We start from the raw sequence: 20,409 nt of genomic DNA, 5'->3' as shown, positions 1-20,409 counted from the left end.
AAATTTCTTCCTTGACTGGTCTCATGAGACTCATTTTTCGTAAGAGCCATGTAAAATCCTTTCATATTTGTTTTTCAACACTCTCCTTGAAGTTAGAGTTTGTAACTTTAACTTATAAGAAAAAATATTCCTAATCTTCAAACTTCTTTGGCTGAAAAATTCTTTTTGTTCTCACCTTAAATATTATAGTTATATAAAATTTACTAAATGTAGAATAAAATGCATTTTCCTTGTATTTATTCTTCTACTTCTCCCCCTCAAGCTAGGGATATAAAGGACATAAAGACCCTATTTGGATGAAACAAATATGGAAGAAGAAAACATGATTCCTAGTCGAACGGCAAAACTCCATGCACCTGTCAACAAATGCATTAGTCTGAACAAAAAAAATTCACACAAATTCCAAGGCAAAAAAATTGTCCAATTTTAGGGCAAAAAAAAAGAGAGATTGCTCACAATTTAAATGTAGCTCGAAAAAAAATCACTACTTAGGAGAATAAAAAAACTTGTCTAGTGCTGGATGTTGGGTCTATTCCTGTTCTTTGCAAGTAGTAGGTCAATAAACATTGCTCTAAAGTAATAAAAATAATGAAAATGGATAAAATATTAGAGATTTTACATGAACTCAATGATGTAAGTAAAAAAAAATAGCAACACAAGTACTTCCAACTAAGAAGGAGACAGTCATTAAATCAATAGATTAATGAGAGTGATCAATCTTACACAAAAAAGGAAAACAACTTAGAAGATCAGCAAAAAGGACTCATGTTGGTAAAGACTTGCACTAAAGTTTGAAAAAAAAAAGAAACTTGGGAACAATAAAATTAGCAACTCAATAAAGGAAAGGGAAAATCAACTTAAATTTCAAATTATGTATTAATTTTTTCAATGTTAATATCTCTTTTGAAATATCGCATCAAGAAATAGTTTGTTGGGTTAGAAAATAGATTGAAGAGATTTCGTTTAAAACATAATTTCTCTATATAAATTTGTGTTCTTGATGGTACAAATAATCTCAAATAACGAAACTACCAACAACACAAATCGTTTCTAATACCTAACTTTTGTTGCTTCATATGTCAATTTTCATTGTAGAGTACTCCGATTAACAAAATTATTTTTTCTTTCGAAACTAGATTTAAATATCTTTCCAACAATATATAATTTAAAATATAAAAAATATGGTATAAAGATATTTAAGGAAAAAGGGTACCCAAAAAAGAAAAAGATTAAAGGGAAAGGAAAACAAAACTACACTAACAAATATGGCAGATAAGAAAAGGAACACGTCATTGTCATTGACTTAGTCAACTCGTAGAACTTGCTCTAGAGAAAAATATTTCATTTACTAATATAAGTACACCATGTTTTTATTTATGATAAAGAGAATACATAGAATCCGAGTTAAAACTACCCATATTCTAATTACACACAAAGTAAAACTTTTAAAAGATAAATCCTACAACAATTTAACAACACTAACAAAGTAGAAGACTAATAATACTAAAATTCCTCCATGGATGAAAATTTGACATTCCATTCTCTTAATATCACTTTCATTCTCACTTTCACACTCACACTGAGACTTGTCCTTCGTTTGTAAGACCCAGAAATTTCTCCCTCTCACAAGCCAACCTCTACAATCTACATCCCAATAACTAACATGCCTATGCAGTTGGTGGTCAAGACAAGCAAACCACCAAATAGCTGTTGAGCTTCAAGATTTAGTATGTTAGATAGCTGATGACCCTTCCTTTCAGTCCAAAAGAATGCGATCTGATAAGAGAGAAGTAGAAAGTGATGCATACATAATCTTACCAAAGCTTAGTCCACAAAGAAATCAATCTGAAAAGAGACTTTGTAGTCCATGAAGTCATCCTCTTCTTAGTAGTTGTTAATCCAGACTTTAGCATATATTGTTAGTTCAACCCACTGATAATTCGTGAGACATTAGTTATTAGAGAAATGTTAACCAGATGTATTATTCAAGTAGATTACAACACTTGGATAAAAAAAATTAAGATCTAACAATATTGAATAAGTGAAAATTGTATGTTTACCTTGATGTAACCATCTCATTACTCACTTGTATCTACATATTGTCCGAATCCACTACTGCTATTTAACATATCAACCATAGTGGATAATGGTCTCTTCTATGTCTTCCATTTGAGCCTTGTAATAGTCAAACTCCCGACTTTGTGTTGCAGATTTTATTGAACTTTGGGTAAAGTTTCACATGCAATTAAGGCTATTGAGAATGCTTCATTTTCACCTTATTGCCAACAAGCTCAACCATCAAGTTAAGCATCACTTGATTTTCTCTTCCAGTCCATGTGAGGATCCATTCTCTCATGCTCTGTGGCCGCTTCCAGCATCTTCAACTTCTCTCTGGGGCAATACATTTCTATATAAGTCCAGATATAGATATGTCATCACTCTTATAATTATCACAAACCAAGCAATAGCTAGAAAATTAAGATTGTTAAATTATGTACATAAGGGCATATTGTTCATTTTATTATATATAGGGTACCCCTTAGATGTCTTTTTGAATATATTAAATTCAGCTTGGTGCATTTTTTACTCAAATCAGAGTTGTAATTGTAGAGTTATCTGATGCGTAGGAGTGAAGGGTATTTTGCACTATTCAAGTAACGTTTAATTGAAATAATAAAAAAGGTTAGGAGGTCAACTTTTCCCCTAACAAACAAGCTGCTCTCTTACAGCTTTCTCCTCTCTTCTTCTTCTTTCTTTCCTTTCGTCTTTTTTTTCTCTGAAACTTATAATTTGACATGGTATCAAAGCTTTTTCAATCCATAAAGGAAGGGTTTAAGGTTGTTGTTTTTGAAGCACTCAATTTCTCTCCATGTTCTTCTTTCAAATCTATTCTACTAATTGATCTTAAAGATAAGTGTTTTTTCCTTTAATTGTGCCCTATCTCAAGGCTTAATGGCTTGTGTTGCTTCAAAAAGCAGTTAGTTTGTGTCATTGTGACCTTTTTAAGGTTGAATGATTAATTTAAGTAATGTCTACAGGAGACTTGTGCCTTAGTCACCTATCCAGGTGTACAAATGTACCTGCGCAGATAGGTTTATGTAGTGGAGTAACAGATTGCTTGTTGTTGGAAATAGTTGAATGTCTTTTGGCCCTATTGGGTTGCTGGAATTCAGTATTTACTAAACCTTAAGCATACGCTTGCATGGGGCCCACAAGTGTCTGCATAGATCGAGTTTTCCCTTTGTGAGCAAGTGTTTATCTCGTGTGTGAGGGAGGTGTTTTTTTTAGTATTTCTGTTGTTATAATTCTGGTTATTGGATGTCATTATGGTTGATGTCGGAGCAGTTGTTACCCCTTGTAAGGTGTTAGATTCTACTAGGCCCAAGGATTATGGCACCATTCAAATTACAACTGTTAAATTGACAAGATCTAATTATTTGAATTTGCCAGATCTTTCTGGAAATTGTTACCCCTATGATGGTCCTCCCTCGCCTATTACTAAAGATTGGGAGGCTAAAGATTATCAAGTTTAAACTTGGTTGTTGAATAGCATGTTGCCGCATGTGAGTGATCAGACAATGAGTTGTAACATTGTCATGCCAATGTGGAAGACACATCTATTTTTGCCTGAGAAATTAGTCTCTCACGAACATAGAAGTTGTAAGTGAATTTTTTTAGCATGAGTAGGAATGATAAAACTGTTACAAAGTATTCCACAGAGTTGAAAGGAGTCATATAGGAGATTGCAATTCTTCATCCTGTTGCCGTTCGTCCTACTATACATAGGAAGAAGGGTCAGATTCAGGTTACACAGTTTTTGGAAGGCCTTGGGCCAGCTAATGATGCTTCACGTGCTTAGATGTCGGCTCTTGATGATGTTCTTACCCCAGAGAAGGCTTATAATAGCGTTATTAGAGCAGAAAGTGTTATATTATCCAGTGGGAGTAGAGCAATTAAAAATTCACATGTCAATGCCGATAACTTGTCCTCCACTCCACTCGGTCTGATTCATCTAGAGGACAAGGGGGAGGTCGAGGATGTAGACGTGATAGTGGTGGTCCTGGTAATGATCATAGAAAGGAAATGTGTACACTACAGTATGTCCAATCATTGTTCTAATAAGTATTGGGATAAGTTTGGAAAATCGCCTTCGGAAAATTCTATCGTATCTGAAAGTGTTGGGGTATCTAGAAGTGAGTGGGGTCCACTAGGACACCCCGCTGGATGATATTTAGAAATTGCTTCAGCATTTAAGACAGTTTGCCACCACTTTTACATCTATTCCCTCTATAGCCACGACTTCATCTACAGCCAACAACACTCTGGCAACATCAATTATGTTTACACTTCATGTGTCATCTGCTTCTCCCTAGTTATTAACTGTGAAGCATCAACCCATATGTCAGGTATGCCGTCTGTATTTTCTAATTTCTCCTCATCTTCATCTTGTAAGTCGGTTAAGTTAGCCGATGGATACTCTTCATCCAGTAAGGGCGAAGATGTGGTTCATTTAGTAAGGGTGAAAGTATGGTACATCCTACTCCCCAACTTTCCTTGTTTTTTTGTACTATATGTCCCAAAGTTCTCCATCAATTTATTATCAGACAATCACCTTACCAAATCTTTAAACTACTCTATTACATTCTTTCCTTCTTTGTTGTGTGTTTCAAGATTTAAAGACGAAGAAGAAGATTGGTTTTCAACTACGAGAGGTTGTACTACCAAGATGTTGTTCGTCAATATCAATTTACCACATGTAAGGCTCAGGCCAAGCCTCTCCTATGGCATTTACAGTTGGGACATCGATCCTCTTTGAAGCTTCGTCAATTTCTTTCTTCTCTACCTTCAAATTTATCTTTTGAATATCAGTAGAGTCAACTTGGGAAACACCATAAAAGTTCATTTCCTTCGAGTAGAAATCAAAGTCCTTTTGAAAAAGTTAATTCAGATGATAGGGCCCATGTAGGATATCCAATGTGTTTGGTTTTAAGTATGTTTTAACTTCTATAGATGATTACAATCAAGTTACTTGGGTGTATACCTCCTTCAAATGTATTTGTCAAATTTTTCAATGAAATAAAAATCAACTTGATGCTTCAATCCATGTATTTCGTTGAGATAATGGTGTTGATTTTATGGATTGTCAATTTTCTTCTTTTTGTGCTAGTTATGAAATTATCCATTAGACTTCTAATATTTACACTCCCCAACACAATGGGATTGCATAAAAGAAGAATAGGCATCTCTCGAAGGTCCTAATTATTTTAGATGAATGTTCTAGAGTCATTATGAGGTGATGTCATTTTCACTTATTGCTATTTAATTAACTGGATATTTGAGGTTACTCCATGTGTTGTTGGCTCCATGTGCTTTGTTCACTCATTTAGTTCCATTACTGATAAGTTATCTCCTCAAGCTATTACATGTGTCTTTCTTAGTTATTCACACATTTTGAAAGGGTATAAGTGTTATGATCCTAAATATAGAAAGACATACATATTTGCATATGGGACATTCTTTGAAGGTATACCATATTTTTCTGAGAGTTCTAAATCTCCCTCCATTAATGATGTCTCACTCGAGTCTCCTTTGCATCTATCTATCTGTGACGGATAGCCCCACAGTTTCTTCCACACCATTTCCTATTAAGCCATTACATGTATACTAGTGCAAGGAAGTTCAGGTAGAGCAACAACAAAGATGATGCTAGTCAGGTACATGATCCCCTCACAACTAATTTGCCCGTGCCTTCTTCCTCCAAATCTATAAATCCTGCCTTGGGTACCTTGCACCTTCCAATTGCTCATTAAAAAGGTACAAAACATGCTATTCAAATTGTTTCTTTTCATAGTTTGTCTCCTACATTTCAATCCTTTGTTTTGTCTTTGTCTAGTATTTTTATTTTTACTAAGGTATAGTATGCTTTGTGTTCTCCTGAGTGGAAGAAATGGTTGTTTTAGTGACCAAGCAGACTTGGGCTTTAGTTGATTTCTCAACAGATGCAAACATTGTGGGATTTTGTTGGTTTATACAATTAAATACAATGTTGATGGTACATCATTGCGTTATAAGGGATAGTTGGTTGCTAAAGACTACACCCGAAACTACGGGAGTGATGTTTTATATACTTTTTCTCTAGTGGCTAGAATGAGTGCTATTTAGATTTTAATTTTTGTTCATGTGACTAAGAGGTGACTGTTGTATTAATTAGATATTAAGAATAATTATTTCTATCCCATAAAATAATATCTATTTGTATGGTGATTTATCAGAAGCAATTTTTATAGAGTAACCTCTTTGGTATGTTGCCTAGGGAGTTAATAGGAAAGTGTTTAAATTGAATAAATCAATTTATGCGTTGAAGCAACAATCCAGGGCCATGGTTCGACAAGTTCAATAAGGTTGTCATGTCTTTTAGTTTTACAAAAAGTCATAGTGATCACTCTCTCTTTGTTTTGCATCGATCTTGTGGAGTTGTGGTTTTGGTAATATATGTAGATGACATTATGTTAAGTAGGAGTGATACTAAGGGAATTGAAGAAGTACCTCAAAGAACATTTTTAGATCAAGGACCTTGGATCTGTAAAATATTTCTTTGGGATCAAGATTGCTAAGAGTTAGAAGTTATGGTGTTATCCCAACATAAATATGTTTCTAACATGTTGCATGAGTATGGTTTGTTAGGAACCAGACCAACAGAGGCATCCATGGAAATAGGTTATAATATGTTCGATGATGAGAGCCCCTACTTGAAAGACAAGACAATGTGTAAGAGACTGGTTAGTCAATTGAATTATCTAATAGTGAAAAACCATATGTCTCTTCCTCAATCAATGTGCTAAGACAATTTATGAGATTCCTCACAAAGTTCATCTTCAGGCAGCTCAATATTTGAAAGGAGCTCTAGGTAAAGGATTATTCTATAAATCACATGTACTTTCTGATATTGTTGGATATTCAAATGCAGGTTACATCGGTTCCAAGTCCACCACAGAGTTCTGAATATTTTTTGGAGGAAATCTCATAAGCTATAAGAGAAAGAAACAAATTCATCCAAGTGCTAAAGCCAAATATTGTACAATGGCTCACATAGTGAGTGAACTTATGTGGATAAGAGTTGATTTAAAAGAATTTGAAATTAATTCTAAAGATCTTATGTTGTCGAAGTGTGATAGCCAAACAACCATTTTTTTTACCAATAACCTTACATTTCACAAGAGAAACCAAGCATATAGAAGTAAACTGCCATTTTGTACGTGAAGTTATCATAAGTGAAATAGCAGTTATTAATTTCTATGGCCAACACATAAACACAAGAGATCTCAAGGGAAGGAGAAAAGAGTGGAACTCTAGCTCTTGGGAGAGAGGAGAGAAGAAACCAAAGGAAAAAAAGAAGAGGAAAGTAGAGAGAGGTGTAAGGACGAATTTGAGCCAAGAAAAAGAGGCTTGAATGCTCTACCCATGCTTTGAGGCTATATTTATAGTTGTGGGAAGGTATTTACAATGACTTTAATACCCTTAAGACTACATGCTTCAAAAGGAAAATGACATAAGAGGACATACATCGGCTTGCATAATAACAATTATATGCCATCTCTATTGAAGTTTTCCTTATTTACTAGCCATGTCACCCCTACACACATGGGTGTCTTTTAACACTCCCTCTCAAGCTGGTGTTTGTAACTTTGCTTTGCAAATAATCTTGGTCAAGAAACTTGTGTGCTTGAGAAAGAAATTTTGATTGCCTTGCTTTGATTCATCTTATTCTTGTTGACATCTTGTTTGCAATCTTCATCTTGCTCTCATCTTATTCTCCCCCTTACTTGGATATTCTAGTCATAAAAAATTTGATCACCACAACACATGCAATTCTTCATTGTAGATTATACTTTTTTTTCTCAAATGATAGCAACACCCATATTTCAATTCGAAAGGAAGCACAACCATTGCAGAGCTCAAGTTCCAATAGACGCGGGACGACTATGTGATTTCAATTGACGTATGCGATTGTCGATTAGCTGGCTCTGATGGAGGAATTAGGAAGGGGAAATGAAGAGAAAACCGTGAAGGAGAATTTAGAAGAATAATTTACAAGAAGAAGAATAGTGAAGAAAGAAGAAGGATTGGGAAGAAGAATATACAGGAGGAGGTGGGAAGGAGAAGAAGAAGGGGAAGTACAGAAACAAAGATTTTATTAATTCATCTTCAAAGCTGCCTTCAACATGCTGTTACAGCCTATTAATAAATAAAATTGAAATTTAAAATTCAATGTCTGATCAAATCTTCAAAATAGATAAGGTCAATATATGGTCAAATCCAGTAAAATCAAGATAAATTAAAAATAAAATAAAGGGATTATAAAAATAATAAGTTCAAAAATAATTGGTGGGTCCACTGGAGCCCGATGGGCATACTGGTGTCCCCACCAGAATATAGAAACAAAATCAGATAACTCAAAAAGAAAAGAGAGTACTTGAATACAATGACTACAGAAAAAGTCAAGGCAAAATACAAAAAGAGGATGATAGAACATACCAGTTGGCTGCAGAGAGATTTGAGCATCGCAAAGATGCTCGCAGTAGAGAACATGGATTCAGAAAGAAAGAGAAAAGGCATGAATCGAGAAGCTGAGGGAGGTCTCCATCCAAATTTCCAGGAGAAGCAGAATACAGGTGAATTCAGCATACCGGTCTCCACATGGCATATTAAAGTTCCTCTCGGCTGTCCAATTTAAACTGGAGCTAGGAATAGTGTATCTCTCCAAGAATTACAAGAGAATCTTGTGCTTTCCCCTCCTTAAATGACACTGACACAGGAAAGTACATCTTTCCAGGAAATAGATGTGCTATAAATGTTGCTAGGCACTAGATCCCTGTCAGATTTTATGGTACTTTGTAAAATCAATACCTAGTATAAGGAACAACATAATGATATCATTTACCTTCTTATTGCAAGGATGAACACCACAAGAAGATAGAGCTTGCCTCCCTTCACAATAAACAAGGTTCCCTCCCACAAAAGTAGCAAGGACTGAGATTGAAGACCTTCCCAGTATAGCTGAATCATTCTGTGGGAAAAAAAAACGAATAAAAAAATTGAAATAAACAATAAAACCACTCATGATCTAGGGCACAGAAATATCAATGCATTTCTGTATGACAGCAGATAAGTTTATACATGAGATTGCATATATCTAGTTGATGAAAGTATAATTTCATTTCATTTTCTGAAAGATAAATTATCCTCTGTAAGTGAATAAAAGAAAACACTATCAGGTGCACCTAATCTACAGTATGAATTTCATGAAATTCAAATTCAGTTATATAGCTCCTACACAACAACATCACCAAGCTCCCACCCACTATAGCTCTCAGAACAAAAGACAGTGGTATAGAATTGCTCAATATTTCTTTTTTCTTTTTTTCTTTTTTTTGTTGAATGATTATTACAGTCACATTACATCCCTTTCACAGTTACACACGCACAGTTTCTAAATTCAGTCCATTTTTTCTCTGCACACAAAAAGTTCCCTTCCTTTTTTCGAGCTGCTCAAATCCTTTGTTCTTGAGTCCCTTTGATCAATCTCCTTTATTCTGGGTTCCTTGGCTAATTCTTTCACAACTTTGATGGGTTATCAGGAAGACAAACTTACTCTCTTATGTCCTGTCAAGAGTTTCTACTTAGTAATTTTTAGCACTAATAGTGTTCAACTTCATCTTTTCTTTTCTACTGATTACAGACATCTATTTTTCTGTTTTTTTTTTTTTGAAATGAATCTATTTTTCTGTTTCACCATTAATGTTATAGTGTCTTAGCCCTTTAGTTAGGATTTTCACAAGCTCACTCTTCATCTTATTCTTGTGAACCCTCCAGCTTGAAGGAGGTTGTTAGAGACTTAGAAAGATTTAAAGTGTCATTGAATCATAGCCCAACGAGAAGTCAATTTTATCTACAAAAAGTAGTTTTCTTCTTAGTTTATCAGTTGATAGAAGTCAGAACGTCAGATTGTGTTTTTCAGACAGAAATATCTGTGTTTTTTTATCCTATATCAGTTTCTTAAGCAAAATATTATATTTATAGAGCCAATAAACATTTAGCAATCCTATTTTTTAAAGCTTTTAAGTGTCTTAGCGCTCTTCATTGTACCGATACTTACATGATGAATATATATTTAAGGTCTACTGCTTATTTAAAACAAGTCAGACAGCTCTCCTTTGTTTTCTCCAATTTGTCTTCTCTCTTTCTCTAAAATTTTAACTTCATTACAGGTAGAAATCAAAAAGTTCAATGACTATCAAATTAGTGAGCAGGCAAACTACCTTTGATCTTTTCTACAAAACTACTCTACTGAAACTAAGATCAAAGACAAGAGCCAGACCTTAATTTGCCCTGTCAGGTGAAAAACCATCAGTATCACTACAACTTTCCAGATGCAGAAAAGAGTGCAAATGCCACCCACTGGTATCATATCATTAAAACGTCCAAAAGCAACAACAGGTTAGAATCACCAATAATCTGCACAGGAACAAGAACCATTCTGAAAGTGATGGAAACGGCCGATGTCACGAACAACAATTTCTCTACTTGTGATATCTGAAAAAAGCTTGAAAGCACTATGACAATCTTTACAAATACGGAGATTCTTGAAAATTTGAATGGATCTCCCTGGGTTCATACTTATAAGACCATAGGCAAGGGTTAACCTCTCACTATGGTAAAGAAGACTCTCCTTCTTTTCATCCTCATCAACATTGTGGAGAACTTCATCTGTTCTCGGAGTGTATCCACGTAAAGTTAGTTCTCGCCCTAGTTCCTCCAACTTTGCATAGATCTCTGCTGTTTTTTGGTGAGACCTATCTTGAGGAATAAATACATGAACTTGGCCATTCACTTCAATCCAACTACACCCCGGTTCTTTTTTCACCCTTTGGTTTTGCATCATAATCCTAACTTTCAAGACATCATCCCACCTTCTCTTAGCTGCATAAATGTTCGATAACAAAATATATGTGGAATCCTTGTGTGGTTCCAACTCAAATAGTTTTTCTGCAGCTCGTTCACCAAGCTCCACATTCCCATGCACTGTGCAAGCCCCAAGAACTGTTTGCCAAATCAATGAGTTTGGTACAAATGGCATTTTTGCAATTAAGTGCTCAATCTTGTTAAAATTTGCGGCCTTACCAAGGATATCTATCATACATGCGTGGTGTTCCATTGTTGGTGTCACTCCATAAACTTTACTCAGCGACTCAAAATGGCATTGCCCCTCCTTGATCAAACCACGACGAGCACATGCTGATAGAACACCAATAAAGGTTATATCATCAGGCCACAACCCTTCCTCTAACATGAGCTGGAATGCTTCAAGAGCCTTCAGTCCTAGCCCATGATGTGAATACCCACATATGATTGTGTTCCACAAAACCACATCTCTTGTAGTTGCTTCATCGAAGACCCTTTCAAACTCTTTTAGGCACCCACACTTCCCATACATATCTATGAGTGCACTTGCAACAAAGCCATCAGCCAGCATGCCCATCTTAGTCACCTGGGCATGGACCTGGCAACCACTTATTAATGCAGCTAGGGAAGAACAAGCTTTCAAACAACTTGCAAATGTGTATTCATTGGCTTTAATGCCTTCCCTTCGCATTTGACAGAAAATCCGAATAGCCATCTCCCCTTGATCTATATGTGCATATCCCGCTATTATCACTGTCCAAGTAAATACATCCCTCCCATTCAAGCTATCAAACACTTGATGAGCACTACCCACGTCTCCACAGTTTGCATACATGTCAACAAGAGTTGTTCCAACAAAAGAATCCTCGTCAAGGCCATTCTTCATTATATAAGCATGGGCTTGTTTCCCTTGGTTGAGTCTTGAGAGATTGGTGCAAGACCTTAATACACTGATGAAAGTGTACTTGTTGGGTTTGAGAGATTCCAAAAGCATAGCATTGAAAATTTTCCATCCTGTCTCAGAACCAGAGCCATCATGGAACCCCAACAGAAGTGCATTCCATGATACCACATCTCTATCCCTTAATGCATTGAAAATCTTAAAACCATCTTGACTAAATCCATTCTTCATATACATTGTAACCAAAGCATTACAAACAGAATTATTAATATCAAAGCGTAATTTAATGATATAAGCATGTAGACTCTGGCCATATCTCATATCTTCTAGATCTGTTGCTGAACTAACAAGACTAGAAAGAGTATATTCATTTGGCCAAACACCCATTTTCCGCATAGAATCAAAAAGTTCAGCTGCTTCTACAGCATATCCACACTGATCAAAACATGATATTATTGAACTCCAAGCCACCACATCTGGATATTCAATCCCTATAAAAGCCTTGTATGCATCATCAGCCAATTCACACTTTGAATACATATCAATCAAACTAGTAGATAAAAATCTGTCAAGCACTGAACCAATCTTTATTGCCAAACCATGGATACCTCTGCCCTCTCTTGCATTTCCAAGATTTGCACAAGCCTTAATGACACTAGACAAAGTGAACTTGCTCAATCGTATGTCAGCCTCAGTCATTTGAAAAAACAGCTTCAAAACCTCCTTTCCATTCCCAATTCGAACATACCCATTAAGCAATGAATTCCAAGATACAGCATTATGTTGCCGCATACGTACAAAAACTTCTTTTGCGATTTCCATTTCGCTTTTTTTTGCATAAACATCAACCAAAGCTGAACCCACATATAAATATGACGATATTCCAAATTTTATCACTTGGCCATGCATTTGTTCTGAAACATTCAAGAAACAACACATAGAACAAGCTTTCAAACCTGTGGCATAAATAAATTTATTTGGTTGAACCCCTGTTTTCAGCATCTCACTGAACAACAACACAGCCTCCTCACCATTTCCTTCTATAACAAGACCATTTATTAGAGCATGCCAACCAACAATTGCATCTTCTTGAGGCATTTGACTGAACAATTGTTGCACACAGAAAATGTCACCACATTTGGCATACATGCTTACTAAACAACTCCATAAATGTGAATCAGGCTTGATCCCGCACTTGATGACATGACCATGGACAGCTTGGCCATTGACCAAGGAGCGGTTAGAAACACATTTCTGCAGCATTGAGGAGTAGCTTTTTAAAACCTTCATACAAATAACACTATTATGTAGACGTGGCATACCTCTTTGGATCACTTTACTGAACGAGGAAATAACTTCTTGATCTCTTCCTTCAGGCTCAGAAATCCAAGTACTGCCAGAAACAACTGCATATTGTTGGGGCATTTCATCAGTCACCCTCTCTCCAGAAGACAGAGCATCACATTTACCATATGTGTTGCTCGAATATTCTATTTCTGATACTAGTGACTCACGGTCAAAATTGCACTTTATGACTTGCCTATGAAGTGGCAGACCATCATCCAGTTTTGTCTTTGAAGTGCATAGTTGTGGCATTGAAGAGTATTTTCTCAATAATTTGGAATAAACAAGAGTGTCACCTATAGGCCAGTAAGATGTTATTTTGCTCTGTTGATAGGCCTCTCGAACATTAAATGCATTACAGAATGCAAACTTCAGATTCCTCTGAAGATGGAAACATGTTCGACTGGAAGTTAACGGAGGGAATTTAGTGAAATGGACATTTTGATAAGAAATGAAGTGGACAGTGGGACATGAGAACTGCATTATACAGGAAACCAGGTCTTATTCCATCAATGGATAATGGTGAAAAAGAAGATCTGGAACAGCGGGAAAAAACTACTATGTTCTTATGTGACTGCTCTTTTGATGGAGCCCTATGACTGATAGAGGAGTTGAATTCAAGTCAAACCCAGCTGAAGCCAAGGTTCCTGCACAAACAACATGACAATGAGCTCAAGCTTGTGTCCTACAGAAAAATTTATAAAACAGAATTGTAGAGAATAATTGAAAAGATGAACCATGCATAAACCCTCCTCCAAGCAAGAGTTGGTATTTTTTTTTTCAATCAAAAGTAATTAAGCCCCACTTCTCTTCTTTCTAAAGTTAAAAGTTGAAACATAAAGGTTAAAGTGTCATTATGGATGTCTTTTAACTCCAGTGCAGTAAGATGATGCGGTTGGTCCAACTGGGAAAAACTCAGTTGGTCCAACTGTTAACAATCCTGCCACATTCTCTTTAAACTCGACTATTTTCTTGCAAACAGAGAATGGCCAAATACATACCAACATGCTACCGGGAAACTTCTCAACCGGATCTGTTCTGACCACTGGCCAATTTTATTGGATACCAAGTTGGGGCAATGGGGTCCCAAGCCTTTCCATTTTGAGAATTCTTGGTCATTTGATGATGATTTCCAGAACGTGTTCTCTAACCATTGAAATCTTCTTTCAAACACATATGGACATGGATGGCGATTACCTCTGAAACTCAAAGCTATGAAAGGTCATCTAAAGAACTGGGCCGCTACCTGTTGCACCACCTCTATTGCCAGCAAGACCGATTTTATTGCCAAAATTGTGAGATAAGATTGAAGAAGATGAAAGGCCCCTCTCCACATCCGAATTCTCTACCTGTCTCGCTCTCCAATTACATGTTCTCTCCCTCACCCATCTTGACCAAATCCACTGGAAATAGAAAGCCCATTTCAAATGGCTCTCGGAAGGAGATGGCAATACCAAGTTCTTCCACGTCATGGCATCTTCTAGAAGGAGAATGAATCGTATGACATCCTTATGCCTCAATGATGTGATCACTTCTATCCGAACCGTTATTACTTTTTTTTAGAGAACCAAACCGAACCGTTATTACTAACATCTTTCTTGATTTCTTTGCAGATTTATACAGGGATGATTGGCCTTGTCGCCCCAAAATCCATAATCTTCAATTCCCCTCTATTTCCAGCACTATTGCTGGTCTCTTGGAGGTTCCTTTTTCCACTTTGGAGATTGAGCGTGCCACTCTGGGCATGCCCATGGATTGTGTGCCTGGCGCGATCGGGTATAATGGGGACTTCTTTCGTCATTGCTGAACTAACATCAAAGATGACATCTCAGCCATCAAGGGATTTTGTTCAAAAACTTGGGTGCTACCTTCATTGCCTTGATCCCTAAGAAGGACTCTACGGAACATCCTACTGGTTTTAGATCCATCAGCCTCACATCCAATCACTACCAAAGCATTGCCCGCATTCTCTCCCACTGGCTCAAAACTGCTCTTCCTTTGATTATTCACCCTGGCCAATGCGCCTTTATCAAAGGAAGGTCTATCCTTGACACTGCCATGGCCTCCTGTGAGATCCTCAACCACTTCAAGACTGCTAGCAAACCCAGGATAGCTCTCAAAATTGACTTGGAGAAAGCTTTTGACCGGGTGAATTGGAACCTGTTGGATGACCTCCTCAATTCGATGACCTTTGGGGATAAATGGCGCTTCTAGATTAGAAGTTGCATCTCCTCCCCATCCTTCTCTCTTTTACTCAATGGTACTATGTGTGGCTACTTCAAGAGCTATCGGGGCTTGCGTCAAGGGGATCCTTTGTCCCCCCTCCTATTCAATATAGTGGGGGAATACCTCTCAACACTGATCTACTCTGCTCACCAACTCAACTGGCTCACGCCCGTTGCCTCTCAGGCTGCCTTCAATGTTCTTTTGCTTCAATTCGCTGATGACACAATGATCTTCAAAGTTCGCACAATGGAGCAAGTAAAACATCTTAAGGCGTTGCTCGATCTCTTCGAGATTACCTCTAACCAAAAAATCAATTGGAGAAAGAGTATTATCATTGGATATCAAATTGAAACATCGTTGCTCCATAACATGGCCACATACCTGAATTGTGGGATCAGCTCTCTACCCACCCCATATCTAGGTCTACCCTTTTTTATGGTAGACCCCACCACCATCTTTGGAGCCCTATCTTGGAAAAACTTGAACGACAACTTGCTTCTTGAAGAAGCAGATTGCTTTCCAAAGCGGGAAGGCTAATTCTTATTAACTTTTGCGCCTCGCTGGAATTCCTAATTATCATTTGTCCTTATTACACTCTTGCCTCCATTTGTCGGAAAATTGGTGGTCTTAAGCGAAGGTTCTTATGGCAAGATGTTGATATTGGTTTCAAATATCATTTAATCAAGTGGATTGACATTTGCAAACCCAAGGACAGAGGGGTTTTGGCATTCGGCTCACTTACTATATGAACAAAGCGTTCATCATGAAATGGCTCTAGAAATTCAATGTGACTCCTAATGCCATCTGGAGGCCGATGATTGTTGCCAACCTTAAATGGGAATCGAATTGGTGGATTTTTGGGGGTAGACATCTACATCTCTCCCCCTTGTGAAGAGCTTTCTTCCTTCTCCTCGGTCTTTTTAAGAAAGGAATATGATTTTTCGTCGGGAATGGAGACAGCCTAAAATTCTGGATTGACTGGTGGTGTGACTTGGGCCTTTCTGCTCGTCCTTTGCCCCCCTTCTGCCGATCAGCTCTCGACCTAATGCTACAGTTGCTTCCTCTTGGTCTCCCCTGGCTTGCTGGAATCTCCATCTTCGTCGAGGCCTAAGTGACTCAGAGACCACTCTTGTCTCCTCTATCATTGCAGAACATTCATATTCGACCAAATTTTAAAGACAAAATCCTTTGGCGCCTTGAGAGAAATGGTGTTTTCTCTGTAACATCCGCTTATTGCCTCATCAATGGCTGGTCCTCTTCTACCGATCCTCATGAGATGACCCTCATTTGGAGATTGGCTGCCCCACACAAAATGAAATTCTTTCTCTGGAGTGCCATCAAAGACAAGATCACCACTGCTGTCAACCTTCACACGTGAGGTAATACCACCCCCTACGCAACACAGCTAAAGAAACAACCACCCATCTTCTCCTTCACTGGCCAATATGGGCCAACATCTTCAACCAAATTGGGCTCCAATTCTGTTTGCCTAGCTGCCTCAGCGCCTACAGGATCGCCGCTGGCTCCTCCTTTCCCACATTAGGTAGGAACCTCCTCTCCTCAGCCGTCAGCCATATTCTTTGAGCCATCTAGAAAGAAAGAAACAATCACATTTCAATCTCAAGGCCTGCAGTCCCGAGGTTGTGGCCAGCAACATTGTTGGACAGGTCTCAGCCTAGTTGCACACCAGAAGAGAATTCAGCACGATCAATCACATTCTCAGGACCAATGGGAGTTGTTGACTCCACTAAAGAAGAACTTTTTGCCCTCCTTCAAGGCCTCTTACTCTTCAGAGATCACCTTAGTGGTCCTCTTATAATCAAAGGTGACTCGCAAGTCGTCATCAGTGGGTGTTCAGCCTCCACAAGTCCCCCCCCCCCATCTCTCTCTCTCTCTCTCTCTCTCTCTCTCTCTCTCTCTCTCTCTCTCTCTCTCTCTCTCAGCGGCATTGGAATGTACTTCATAAAACTTTTGACATTATCTCCCTCTTTCAATGTTATTGGACGCATATCCCGAGATCAACAAATTCGCTTGTTGATTATCTTGCTAAAAATGGAGACTCCATCCAATCCCTTGTTGTGGGGGGAGTGCTCCTTGAATTCTTGGTTTCTATTTTGCTCCTCTCTTTTTTAATAAATTATCACTTCATTCAAAAAATGACAAAATATTGGTAACCAAAGATATGGGAAGCCTATATTGTCCCCAAACATCAGAGTGGACTAATTCAAACACATGACTACTCTTAAGACCACTTGAAGGAAATAACGTCCCACATTGCGTCCCAAGCTCGCATGCCTCAAAGTTGAACAAAACATCTGAAGGAGAAAAGCCAAGGATGAATGTCCCCATCGAAGATGTCATTGATATGAAGAAATTGCAACATGAAATGCACTATCCTTTTATACTGAATTCTCCTCAAGATAGTAAAGACCATCACATTCGCATGACCACCGATCATCTTCTTCATCCTCAAGTTAAAAACACATCCAAAAGGAGACAAGGTCACAATGTGATCCAAGGATTTAGTTAACCAACTTACGGATGGAAGGTTATTAGGAAAAATGGAAACAAAAAAAACGGATAGTAAAGATAAGGTAGATGAGGCACAAACCACACTTTCCCCATGAACATTGGATGTAGACTCATCGGCCAAGACAACATACGAAGTAAGAGATAAGAAGTGAAATGACACACCTAACATATGAGCAAATGCACCAGAATCAATGATCCAAGTAGGAGAAGAGGACACCTAGAAAGTAGGCATTGCTAAACCAGCCAAAGTGGCACTAGTAATAGATGTAAAAGTAGGCAAAGAGCTACCAAAGGATGAAGACATTTGACCCAACATCTGAACCGAGTGCTGAATCTGAGATTGAATAGATTCAACAAATTCACCTCCATTATTAGTTTTTGGAGCCTCAGTTACAGTAGAATTAGCCCATGCAAGTTTTCCAAATTCAACCCAACACTTCTTAGAAATGAAGTTGGTTCAAACACAATATATACACTTCGTATCACCTATTCCTCTGCTATGAACAGCACCATATTTTCCTCTTCCTCTACCACCACCTCCACTTCCCCTTGAATTTTCAACCCTATTTGATGTGGGAGCAGAATCTAAGGCTGAATGCATCACTAGATCTAGTACCTTTGTCCACTAAGAAAATAACAGCAATTTCAATTCAAATAAATATAGAGATAGCCTTCTCAAGAGTAGGGACATCCTTATCAGCTTGTAATTGGGCTTGTATAGCATCATATTAAGGCCCAAATCCATGTAGAAAAACAAGTGATCTGCATTTGACTTTCTTGTTTTAAATAAATTGTATTTGACTTTCTCTTTTTAGATAAATTGCATTTGACTTTCTTTCTTCTTTAGTAACTCTTCATTAGTGGAAAACGGGTGGTAGATACAAATCCTCTAAAAAACCGCTAGCATCTCTCAAAAACACTCAATAACACTCCTATTCCCAAGCATCATAGAGAAAAATTGAGAAATACAACTCATAAATTACAGACAGACTACTCTGATGAGAGTATACTGACAAAAGAGTATTCCATATCTTTTCAGCTGTCTTATAGGTCATTACATGAGAGCCAATTGTCGGCCCCACACTATTGATGAGCCATGTCATTACTTAGTAATTGTCAGACTTCCAATCCTCAGTCGTAGGATCTGGTGGATCTTCCTTGAGAGACTTCAATTTCCTCTTTGCTCCAAGATACATCTCAAAAAGAAATTGACCAGTACACATAGTTCACACAGTTCAGCCTTACAAAGGTTGTTTCAATAGAGGTGGAATCCTTACTTTCAGACTTCTCTGAATTCCTGACAGGGGTAACAACTTCACCTCGATCAGCCATGAGGTAGCACACACAATTGATAATAGCAGCAACAACAGCAATCAAATCACTCTTTACTACTCTGTGGAGATGACATAGTCGACCAGATCCAATAACGCCCAACAACACCAGCAAAGAAACCAATTTCAGCCAAGAATCAGATTAAAAACAGCAGGTGTGACAGTCATCAAAGTGTCTCAACATCAGATTCCAATCCAGAATCCAATATTCAAAGAAAAATATCTATGTAAACACCCACTACACAATCTAGAAGTGGTAGGTAGCAGTAAGAAGTCTTAACTCATCAGAGAATCCAGAAAAGCACATACTCAAAAAATGGGATGTACAGAACCCTTGAAAGGGCACAGCACATAATTAGGTGTTTACACAACACATTGAGCCATGAACCAACAGGTTCAGGCACACAGATAAGGGAAAGGTCTGACCTTGAGAGTCCTTCAGCCGAAGAGAAGAGAAATTCCACCTTTCTCAGTAGTTGCAAGCACCAGAGAGAGAAGGACAGAGCAGAACTTGCACTCTTTTCAAGATTTTCTGCAATGAAAAGAATGGATTACGTAGACATACATTTATAATCTATCTGGTGGTTTGAACTCCTTGTCTACATAAATTGCAGAAATCCAAAGAGGTAGTCATTACTTAAGGTTCCATCATCTAATAATCTTCTTTAATGTTTATTTCCCTTCATTTATCTATCTAAACCTATAATCTGTCTCTGTCACATGCTTTACTGGAGGATGAATATTCTTCACCCAAAACATCCTCATGCCTTCTTAACACTAGATGACACTACAGATATGGGGATTTGTTCATGCCCTTCTCATCACATGTGCATGGCCTCCTCACTCTTACTCCATTTTTATAAACAAAGGCAGACCCGGTGAAAGAGTAAACCAACTTCAATATAATGTTTCTAATACACAATGGATGTTTCTCCATATCACCAATGAATACCTGTCTTCATTCTTTCCCTTCTTGTCAGTAATTAAACATCTAAGTATTTACCAAAAATGAAACCTAACCTTGCAAGCACTGTCACTATTCATGCAAAACCTCTTCCATTCGTTTGTGTCTTCTATTGAAAATTAAGAGACCTCCAACATGAACAATTGTTT

The 20,409-nt window shown here is 37.6% G+C and overlaps 1 protein-coding gene across 2 annotated transcripts; it reads right to left on the bottom strand.

Moving 5' to 3' along the window:
- Positions 1-1,345: 1,345 nt before the first annotated feature.
- LOC137953422 (putative pentatricopeptide repeat-containing protein At3g23330) lies at positions 1,346-13,137 on the bottom strand. Of its 2 annotated transcripts, XM_068800824.1 has the most exons (5): positions 10,379-13,137; positions 8,942-9,067; positions 8,536-8,872; positions 2,061-2,391; positions 1,346-1,776 (listed from the first exon to the last, which is right to left on the bottom strand). In XM_068800824.1, the coding sequence occupies exon 1, from the start codon at positions 13,124-13,126 to the stop codon at positions 10,505-10,507; it is 2,622 nt and encodes an 873-aa protein (XP_068656925.1). In that variant the 5' UTR covers positions 13,127-13,137; the 3' UTR covers positions 1,346-1,776; positions 2,061-2,391; positions 8,536-8,872; positions 8,942-9,067; positions 10,379-10,504. The 2 variants fall into 2 exon arrangements, with proteins under 2 accessions (XP_068656925.1, XP_068656926.1); XM_068800825.1 differs by lacking the exon at positions 2,061-2,391.
- Positions 13,138-20,409: the final 7,272 nt, after the last annotated feature.

This window comes from Aristolochia californica, unplaced genomic scaffold (genome assembly GCF_029961685.1).
Source record: "Aristolochia californica isolate CCGP_79_NKW_82.1479 unplaced genomic scaffold, dmAriCali1.0.hap1 SCAF_16, whole genome shotgun sequence".
NCBI lineage: Eukaryota > Viridiplantae > Streptophyta > Magnoliopsida > Piperales > Aristolochiaceae > Aristolochia > Aristolochia californica.
Note: the sequence above shows the minus strand (reverse complement) of the source record. Positions and strands in the feature narration are given on the sequence as shown.